This window comes from Grammomys surdaster, unplaced genomic scaffold (genome assembly GCF_004785775.1).
Source record: "Grammomys surdaster isolate TR1022 unplaced genomic scaffold, NIH_TR_1.0 126124, whole genome shotgun sequence".
Classification (NCBI taxonomy): Eukaryota; Metazoa; Chordata; class Mammalia; order Rodentia; family Muridae; genus Grammomys; species Grammomys surdaster.
This window is the reverse complement of record NW_021620932.1, coordinates 1,667,281-1,677,786: the sequence shown is the minus strand read 5'-3', so window position 1 is coordinate 1,677,786 and position 10,506 is coordinate 1,667,281. Positions and strand designations below refer to the sequence as shown.

At 41.2% G+C, this 10,506-nt stretch overlaps 1 protein-coding gene across 4 annotated transcripts in view; it reads left to right on the top strand.

Annotated features, from left to right (window-relative positions):
• Positions 1-10,506, top strand: part of Pibf1 (progesterone immunomodulatory binding factor 1) — a 148,099-nt gene that overhangs the window by 124 nt on the left and 137,469 nt on the right. For 3 of the 4 annotated variants that reach the window (XM_028756572.1, XM_028756570.1, XM_028756573.1), the window contains exons 1-4: positions 189-346; positions 1,298-1,570; positions 5,585-5,685; positions 7,727-7,925. In XM_028756572.1, the coding sequence (XP_028612405.1) occupies positions 1,319-1,570; positions 5,585-5,685; positions 7,727-7,925 (552 nt within the window). In that variant the 5' untranslated portion in view covers positions 189-346; positions 1,298-1,318. Of the gene's footprint in view, positions 1-188; positions 347-1,297; positions 1,571-5,584; positions 5,686-7,726; positions 7,926-10,506 lie in introns of those variants that run through there. The other variant, XM_028756571.1, reaches the window with a different exon arrangement.

The following is a 10,506-nucleotide window of genomic DNA, read 5'->3' as shown; positions in this document are numbered from 1 at the left end:
ATACGCGTTAGTTCCCGGACGGTCGTGGTGATTGGGCGAGTGTGGGTTATTTTTGCCCGTATGTGGGCGGGGCTTTCCTCTGGACTGCAGCTCCCAGCCTGCACCGCTTCCGTCTGGCTTCCGGGAAAAAGTGAGCTTGGGTACCTACGCGCCCCAAGTTCTTCCGACTTCTTCTGGGGCAGGGAGGGTGGTTGTCTTGGTGACCGCTCCTAACGGTCCGGTAGCCCCGAGATACTTGTTGAGGGGTTGCAGCCTGAGCTGCTGACTGAAGACGCCATTGGTTCTTCCAAGTGTCCGAAGTGAAGCTGGTTTTAGCCTTATATGCGGAGTTACTGACGCTTGAGAGGTAGCTTCCAGGAATCTGTTTCCCTTTCTTTCACGCGCGGTGCAAAGATGCTAAAATGTATGAAGTTTAGAATTTATAGATTTCTTAGCCAAAGAGGGAGAAGCCAGTCCCTGGTCCTTTGTAACTCACGCGAGGATTTTTTTATTTTATCTTTTCTTTTCACACCTTCCCTTTGAAAAGGAAAGAGGCGGATTGTACTGTGGCTCTTACTGTTCCCACCACCACCCCACACCTTCTTCAGCATTCCCTTTAGAAAATCTGAAATAGCTAATTCTGTAACTGTTTCACTAAGTCGTGTAGTATTTAAACAAGGGAGTTACTAAAATCCTAGTGAAGGCTATAATGTGCTATTTATTTAGAATATTCGAGTTTTTGCTATCCTAGCCTCTAGTTTTTCAAGTTATTTAAAAATGCTTTTGTCTCACTGTGAGCCTGTTTTCAAATTTTTCAGTGATCCCTTACCTACAAAAAAAAAAAAAAAAAAAAAAAGCCTGGCATGTAAGTCTTGATGTCTTCTCTGCTCTTACTTTATAAACCCTCCACCGACATACAAACCTTTTCCTGTGTCTGTCCAGATTTAAATACTACTTCTATGAGAACTTACACTGATAAAAATCAACCTCCCCTTGAGTTTGGATACTTGTTATTATAAGGCTATCCTTTCTATTTTACCCGACTTTATTTACCTCTGTTACCTTCAAGTAAGATTCTTGCCCCAACACGCACACTCACACACACACACACACACACACACACACACACACGGGTGAGTTCATGATAGGATTTAGTGAATGTGTTTGATTTGAGCAGTAATTCATAGTACTAATCTGTCTTAGATTTGGGACCTTTCAATACCTAATGATTTTGGCAGTCTTTGGTGTCTCATTAATGCACTGTATGCACTGTAGTAGGTTTTTTGTATATTTAACTTTCTTTCTTTTTATTCTACAGAAGATAAATTCAAATAATAAAATGTCTCGAAAAATTGCCAAGGAATCAAAAAAAGTAAATATCTCCAGTTCTATGGAATCTGAAGATATTAGTTTAGAAACAACCATTCACACAGATGATGTTTCCTCATCAGAAGAGCGAGAGGGTAAAGTCAAAATCACCAGGCAGTTAATTGAAAGAAAAGAAATACTTCATAATATTCAGTTACTGAAAATCGAGCTATCCCAAAAAAACATGATGATCGACAACTTGAAAATGGATTATCTTACAAAGGTAAGGTCAGATGCAAATTCTGTTATTTAATGTGCCTTATTATCTTTAAACTGAAAAGGAAAAAAATATAAGCTGGTATATAGGCTGGTGTGGTTGCACATGTCTTTAATCCCAGCACTTGGAAGCAGAGTCAGGTGGATCTCTGTGAGTTCTAGGCCATCGTGATTTACATGGTGAGGTCTAGGACAGCCAGGACTATGTGACTTCTCTGTCTCAAAAAAAAAAAAATTAAATTAAAATATATATATATATATGAAAATTAAATAGTACACTTCATTTTCTGATATTGCCTTTTTACACCTTGCATATTAAAATGGGGTGTTTTAAATGTATGAATGAGTTACTTTTAAAGGCTCAGTTTTTAAAGTGTGGCATTAGTGGAATATGTATTTTCTTAAGAGTAATTTGTAGCCAAGTTTTCTGTGACTGGTTTGATAAGAAGAATCAAGATCATAATTGTACCATTGAATCTGAATTGTCCTTCCTTTAGAAGTCTGATTTCCTTGTTGCCTTCCTACACAGTTACTATGTGTCTGAGAGTTACTGTGTCATAGAAGTCAGACTTAAGTGACCCTTGTCTTTAGCAAGGAAGTGTGTTATCCTTTAGCAAAGGTGAACTAGTTCTTGTATTTTGGTCTTGTGTGGTTATTCTGTCCCTGGATAGTTCATGGACTACCTGGTAGAGATTAAGCTAGCCCTAAGAAATAGTGACTGACTTCAGACATTTCTGCAGTTACTTCTTCTGTTCCTTAGACAGTTACTTGTTTCTGACAGTGAACTTTTCAGCTTTATTCTCCATCTCAGCTCCCCCTGCAGAACCCCTCTATCCAGCAGTTTGTTTTTGTTTTCATGATACTTCCTCTTGTTAACTTGGTCTTCTGTTTTAGCTTTATGGTAATTAATATGCTAGGCGAATTAAGATACATCAGTGTTTTTTTGTTTTATTTTTTTTTTTTTTTTTTTTTGGTTTTTCGAGACAGGGTTTCTCTGTGTAGTCCTGGCTGTCCTGGAACTCACTCTGTAGACCAGGCTGGCCTCAAACTCAAATATCCGCCTGCCTCTGCCTCCCAAGTGCTGGGATTAAAGGCGTGCACCACCTCCGCCTGGCCATCAGTGTTTTTCCACCAAAAGATAATATATTTATTTTGGGCCAATGAGATAGTTTCATGGGTAAAAATGCTTAACCATACAAGCCTGAGGACCTGAGTTCCATCTCTGGGATGTATAGTGAAAAGAGAGAACTAACTCATGAAAGTTGCCATGGCACGCGCACGCGTGCACACACACACACACACACACACACTCGCACACCCATACAACTTAATAGTAAAAAGGAGAGGGCTGGAGAGATCGCTAGACAGTTGACTGTCCTTGTTACACTTACCATACAACCTGGGTTCAAATTTCAGAACCCACAGTTTCAGGGGATTCAATAATGTTTTCTGGCCACTGAGGGCACCAAACTCAAACTTACATATGTGCAGGCAAAACATTCAAACTCATAAAAGTTAATTAAAGTATTGGTTTAAAATTGCATTATTGACTTATTTGTGAAATGATTTGGTATCAAACCCGGGGCTTTCAGCCTGCTAGACACATGCTCGACCCGTGAGGAAAACACATGAGGAAGAAGGAACAATTTCTTACTGGTGCCCCTCCAAAACCTCAAGGTTTTAGCAAAGTCAAGAAATAGCCCTTCACATTAACGACTGAGCCAGTAGAGCACATATGGCTAGAGCTGTTATCCTTGTCTTGCTCTCTTTGAGCTCCAGAAGCAGGAATCGAGGAACAGGAATTTGTTTTCACTGTGTGGAGGGTGAGCTATCTAGGAGCGGGTTCTGGTTGTGAGTTCTTGATCCGTCTGGGTCTTATACCTTTTTCTGGGTCCTCACCTGGCTTAAGGGCAGCTAGTTTTCTTCATCAGTCTTTTTCATTAGGGCAGTCAGTCCTGTCCCGGGCACACTGTCTGTGTAACCTAAGCATTCCCCAGACGCCCCCCACCAAACTCTATCACATTAATGACTTCGGTTACCATATAGGGAAGTAAGATAAGAGAATACAGACACTTAATAAGCACACATATTACTGAAATAGTAATGTTACTTTTCATCCCTTTGTGTACCCACAAACACATATAGACCTACCGATTTTGCCTCTCTCTCGCTCTCGCGCTCTCTCTCTCTCTCTCTCTCTCGCTCGCTCGCTCGCTCTTACATTTATTGTGTGTTCTGAGAACACACATTCTGTAAAGCACATGTAGAGCACACACAGATCAAGGACTCTTATAGGAGTGGTTCCCCCATCCCCCAGTTCTCAATGTAGCTTTTGAAAATTTCAAATCTGACTTCTATATGTGCTTTATTCTCCCTCCTCTGTCCTCTCTCCAGTTCCTCCTTATGTATTTCCTCCTCCTGCCCTCAAATTCAAGGCTTCTTACTCGGCAAGATATTCTGAAATGTGTACTTAATCAGGAGGCAACCAACAGCCATCTAACTGGATTACAGGCCATTCAGTAGAAGGACTTTCATGTCTGATACTATAAGCATAGCCACCTAACTCTTGGCTGGTGAAGACATATACCTAGAGGAGAACCCATTATAACCGTGTCCCTAAACCGCTATAATTTCTAGCTACACTACAACTTATCCAAGTACCCACAGATGAATGAATGTTTTGCAGACGACCACAATTAGTCAAAATGCAGAAAACAGCTGATACATCTATGACGCAAGCGCTGTGCATCTAAGGCTCAGGGTACATCTTGGAAGAGGAGGGTGGAAATATTTTAAGACCATAACTGCTGGTTCTTTCTTTCCACTGTGTGGGTTTCAGGGATCTAACTCAGGTCATCAAGATTGGCAGGAAGCAGTTACCTACAGAGATATCTCACCATCTCACTTTGTTAGTGCCTTTTAATAGACTACAGGGACCCCGAGTGCAAGGACACACTTGTACTGTGTCACTGTTGGGTGTAGTACTTTGAATAGTGTCTCACATATAGTGCTTAACTGTCTAACGTCATTTTGTCCACTGAGGTGAAACCTCTAGATTGAGCAGTACAGACTTGGACAACAATAGTCCCACTGGAATAGTGTGGGACAAATGTATATTGAAGCTTTACTCTGAAAGATAGCAGGGAAATGCTATTATAGCCTAGGAGGAATGTGATCGAGGCAGTGATATACAGAACACTGTATATCGGAGGCTGGATGTATTTGCTTAATGGTAAAGATGACCCAGGAGACAGGGAGCTTGATGTAAGAGGGATGGTGTTAAAGTCATCTACTTTTCAGTGGAGAAGCAAGGACTGTCTGGATTGAAAGGAAGGGAAAGGAATGAGTAGACTAGCACTGGACCACGTGCATAGGGCTAACAGAAAGCACAGGGTACTAGGGAACTGAAGAGTCATATGGGCTGAGCCGTGCCGTGTTCTCAGTTAGTCACGGAGGGACTTGTTGGCGAAGATCTCAGGGAGTGTACTCTGATACAGTTAGAGTTTTTTTTTTTTTACAAAGAAATTGACTGGAAAGTGGTATGCTTTTGTTATACATTTTAAAGGTCAGATAAAGGAAGATGTGGAAGTTTGTGGAATACCAGGAAAGGAAATTGGTGAGGAAACATAATAGTCCAGACAGGCATGTCAACAGAGCCCCTTTTTTCTTTTTAATTCAGAAACTGTGAGATTAGTGAATTGAGCAGTTACTTGTTTTGTTCTGGATGTTTCTGTTGTCACCTCCATGGCAGTCACTGGAGGATGTGCAGTGCTCAGGTTAACTCGTGATTTACCAGTATGAGCAGAGTGGTTACACGAAGTTTCCATCTGAGTGAGCCTTGCCGGTAAGTCAGGGGGAGAATCATCGCAATCATAGCCTGGCAAAAACATCTATAAGACAGTAGCCTCAACCCAGAATCTTTGTGGACTCCTATTCTGTTTCTTTTGAGTGGTTTGTTTTGTTGTTGTTGTTATGCTAACTGAAAGCTGAACTTAGAACTTACTATATTATCTCTGTTCAGATTGAAGAGCTGGAGGAAAAACTTAACGACGCCCTTCACCAGAAGCAGCTGCTAACTTTGCGATTAGACAATCAGTTGACTATTCAACAGAAAGATGCCAAGTAAGACTGTTTTTCACAAAAACCTAGCATCTGTTTATCAACTAAAAGTAATTTTCTCCTTGTTGATGCATTTTGCTATAGGCTATAATAGAGAAATTTTAAATTAAATATGCTTATCTTCACAGCTAGACCACCAAAGAGCAGGTTGCTTTATAACAGTATATAAAATACACAGTTAAGATTTAATATTCATTCAACAAATACTGGCCTGTATAAGCAACCTATAAATTACAAAAGGAGCTTTCTAAATTGACCACAACTTGGTATGTAGGTAAACTTTTTCTTCATTCATTCTATAAAACATTCCGGATTATCCCAGCTATTAGACTTCACTGATATATATGTGTGTGTGTGTGTGTGTGTGTGTGTCTATGTATATATGCAATTAATATGCCTATGTCAGGTAGGTGTATATCAGGTGGGAATGAAGCCTGGTGTAGTGACACACATATAACAGCAACACTAGGTAGAATGATCAAGAGTTTAAGGTCGTCCTTGGTACATAATGAGTTGGAGGCCAACTCTGACTAGGTGAAGCCTTATCTCAAACGAACAGGCAAGAAACAAAATAAAGTATCATTGCTTACTCTCAAATGTACCTATGCCAATTAAACTTCTGGAATTTATTTGTTTTTCTGAGACAGGGTTTCTTTGTGTAGCCCTGACTATTCAGGAACTTGCTCTATAGACTAGGGTGTCCTGGAATTCACAGAGATAGGCCTATCTCTGCCTCCCAAATGCTGGAATTAAAGGCATGTACCACCACTATCCAGCATACTCACGTAATTTAAAGGACCTCGTAAACAATGACATTTTAGTCGAAAATTATGCATTGTTTCTAGAATAAAATCATGGGAAACACTCAATAAAAGTGAATGGCAACAAAAGGAAGGAAGGAAGGAAGGAAGGAAGGAAGGAAGGAAGGAAGGAAGGAAGGTCTGGTAGCTCGTGTTTTTATTCCAAGCACTTGGGATGCAGAGGCATGCAGACCTCTGTGAGCCAAGTCTGGTCCATAAAGTGAGTTCCAGCCATCCAGAGCTACAGAGCAAGACTTGTCTGGAAATCGGTAAAATTAATAAATAAGTCACTAAGTCAATAGAAAATCAGTAGAGCCAACGTAGGTTTAAAGACTAAGCAAAAACATAGCCACGAGCAGTTTCTTCTCAGAGTTTTGTTGGTTCTATTTAATATCTCTTCTTTAGCCTGGGGAAGTGGCTCAGAGGTAAACCGCTTGTCAGAGGTCCTGAGTTTGAATGCTGAGTGAAAGCTGAGAGTGATGGTATATTCCTAAAAACTCAGAACAGTGAGGGAGAGGCAAGCAGATGTCATGAGCTCACTGGCCTACAAGTCCAGCCAAAAGAATGCCCTCTGGGTTCAGCGCATGCTTTTGTTTTTAAAAAGTAAGGGGAAAGATGCAGCTGAGAAGGACATTCTAGAGTCAGCTTCTGGTCTCTATATGGCCAGGATGGCTCAGACTTACTTTATTGGATTCAGTGTTATTGTGTTAAAGAGATGCAATATCAGGATGGAAGAGAAATGGAAATTAGTAACTAGGGTCCAAAGCCGGCTCATAAGGCTTTAAAACTTTAGCACAGTAGTTGTCAGTGTTCCTAATGCTCTGACCATTTGATATGGTTCCTCATGTTGTAGTGACCCCTAGTCAAAACACTACTTTCATTGCTACTTCATAGCTGTAATTTTGCTACTGTTTTGAATTATAATGTAAAATCTGTATTTTCCAACGGTCTTAGGTGATCCATAAGAGGGTCATTCAGTGCCCCCAAAAGAGACATGTCCCCACAGGTTGAAAACCACTGCTTTAGCAGATCCAATGTATAATTTTGTGATTTGAATTTTTTAAGTTATTAAGAATGTTGATTCTCTAATAATTTGGGATTATGCATTTTACTAATCTGCTGGATTTACTACTTCATATTTAACTAGATATGTAAATCAGACTGATGGTAGCCAGGACTACTATACGGAACTCTGAGAAAAGTATCAGTGATTTTAAAGCTTGCCATAAATTCTCTTAATGTAGAAAATACCAAGAACTAATGAAACAAGAAATGGAAACCATTTTGTTGAGACAAAAGCAACTGGAAGAGACAAATCATCAGCTCAGAGAGAAGGCTGGGGATGTCCGTCGCAATCTGCGGGACTTCGAGCTGACAGAAGAGCAGTATGGGAAGCTAAAATCCTTTCCTGAAGATCAACTTTCTATTCCTGAATACGTATCTGTAAGTGTCGTGCATCATCTGGACAAAACTCCAAAGCTCAGGCTAGGAACACATACTGCCATCTCAGTCCTCAAGATATGGAGATAGGGTCTACGGAGTGAGTCGGAAGCCATCCCTGTCTCAGAAAAACAAAAACAGTAAACAAAGAACAAAGCTCCATCTAATCTCAGACCGAAATTAGCTTGGCATTTTTATAGAGGCATTCTTTACATATTTGTTTGTCATGTTTATGTTTTAAGTTAGTATACGAAGTAAGTCATTACCTTTTGGTGCGTTTATGTGTTACTGTTGCTCATCCTCCTCTCCCTGAGACTCCCCTGCCTCCTGACCTCCTTCAAGCTGGTCCCCCTCCCATAAGTAGTTCTCTTCCGCTTCCTTTTACATGTGAGCAGTTACCCTCACCACCCCCTTCTAGGTTTGGAGTTACACACATTTAATTTTAAATTGGGTTACACATAGGAGAGAAAACATATTTGTCTCTCTGAGTCTGGCTGGATAAAGGAAGGAGGTAGGGAAAGGAGATAGATGCATGTAGGATAAGCACACTTAAATAAAAGAAAGGAAAAAATGGAGGACACTTATAGGCGAAACAAGTAAGAGGTTAGAGTAGAAAAAAGATTTCTCAGTTATGAAGAAATTTTAAAAATTAGATAAGTATAAGGGGATAGAAATAGATACAAATATTTTAAGCAATGTGTAGTCAGTTTAGCATGAAAATAAAAAGAGATATGGAGAAAACTTGGCGAAAAACCTTAGAGAAAAAAATTACATATATTTGGTCTAATGAAAAATATATAAAAAAATTAGATACATATTTGTAGAATTCAAAAATAATTTTTAGCCGGGCAGTGGTGGCGCACGCCTTTAATCCCAGCACTTGGTAGGCAGAGGCAGGTGGATTTCTGAGTTCGAGGCCAGCCTGGTCTACAGAGTGAGTTCCAGGACAGCCCGGGCTATAAAGAGAAACCCTGTCTCGAAAAACCAAAAATAAATAAATAAATAAATAATAATTTTTAGCTGGGCAGTGGTGTCGCACGCCTTTAATCCCAGCACTTGGGAGGCAGAGGCAGGTGGATTTCTGTATTCAGGGCAGCCTGGTCTACAGAGTGAGTTCCAGGACAGCCAAGGCTACACAAAGAAACCCTATCTCGAAAAACCAAAAAAAAAAAAAAAAAAAAAAAAAGAATTTTTAGTGCTGTAAAACAAAAAACAAACAACGTAAAAGTTGCACCAAAAAGGGGAGGGGAAATCACAATAGTACAAAAGATTAAACAAAAAAGAAGCCGGGCGGTGGTGGCACATGCCTTTAATCCTGGCACTTGGGAGACAGAGGCAGGCAGATCTCTGAGTTCAAGTCCAGTCTGATCTAAAGAGTGAGTTCCAGGACAGCCAGGGCTACACAGAGAAACCCTTTTTCAAAAAATCAAAAACAAACAAGCCAACAACAAAAAGGCGACATGTTGGAGCAGCTACCTGCTGGGCCCTCAGAAGTCGGAGAATGCCAAGTCATCTGTGGAGACACAGTTCCTTCCTCATGTGGACTCTGCTTTCCTGTGGCCAATGCTTATCAGGACACTCTACTGGACACATGCCAGGTGTCTCCTTCCTTTACTTGGTAGATTTTCTTTGTAAGACATAGGCCCCTCCTGGCCATACTTTGTACTTTTTGGGAGGCAGTTTCTCTCAGTCTCGCTAGATACAGCCAATCCTACCTTCTGGTGTGGTAGGTGTCTCCCAAGGGTGTTAGTAGTGTGGCCACAGCAGGTCTGCAGAGCTAGAGAACCTGTCTTTGTACTTGCCTGACCTGTGGCATTTGATCCTGTTGGAGGGATACAGCTCTGGGTATCAGCTTCACTTCTGGACCTTCAGAGTTCTTGGGCTCTGTAGTAGTGACATCAGTGGCTTCTGCAGTTGAGTGATGTATCCACTGACATCAGACCCAGAGCTGCTAACTCTGAGACTCTTCTTAGTCGAGATAGGTCCTAGCTATTGAGGGCAAGACTGAATTTCTCTGTACACTTCTCTGTCTGAACCAAGCCTCTGGCTGCCTATACTTTCCTGTAATCAGCGTCCACTCACCTTGCTGTCCACTACTGCCCGCCCTCGTGGGCTTTTCCTCATCCTGGTGTTGTGGCTGACTAAACTGAGCCTCCCTGGCCAGTTGGCTTTTGAAGTTCCTAGGTCCCTAGGGTAGTTCAGTTTGTAACAGTGGGTCCTGTCTCAAGATGACTGTTACTTGCCGCCCACAAAGTCATATAGAAAGACAACAGAGTTTTCTCGCCACTGCTGTAGGGTCCACTGTAGGAACGAGTATCCCACTAAATCCCTTAGTTCGACTTTAGGTTCTTGAGGGCTTTGGGCTTATCCTGGGGATACGACTGCTGACATTTATTTGGTGTACCTTTTGGAAGCCACTTCTGGTCACCCACCCTCTCCTACTAGACAGCTGTTAGGGTGAAGCTATACTTAGCTTACGTGTGTTATATATGTGTGCTGGTATATGTGCACATGGCTGTGCATGCAGTATACATGTGTGCTGGTGTATGTGCACATGGGTGTGCATGCAGTATACATGTGTGCT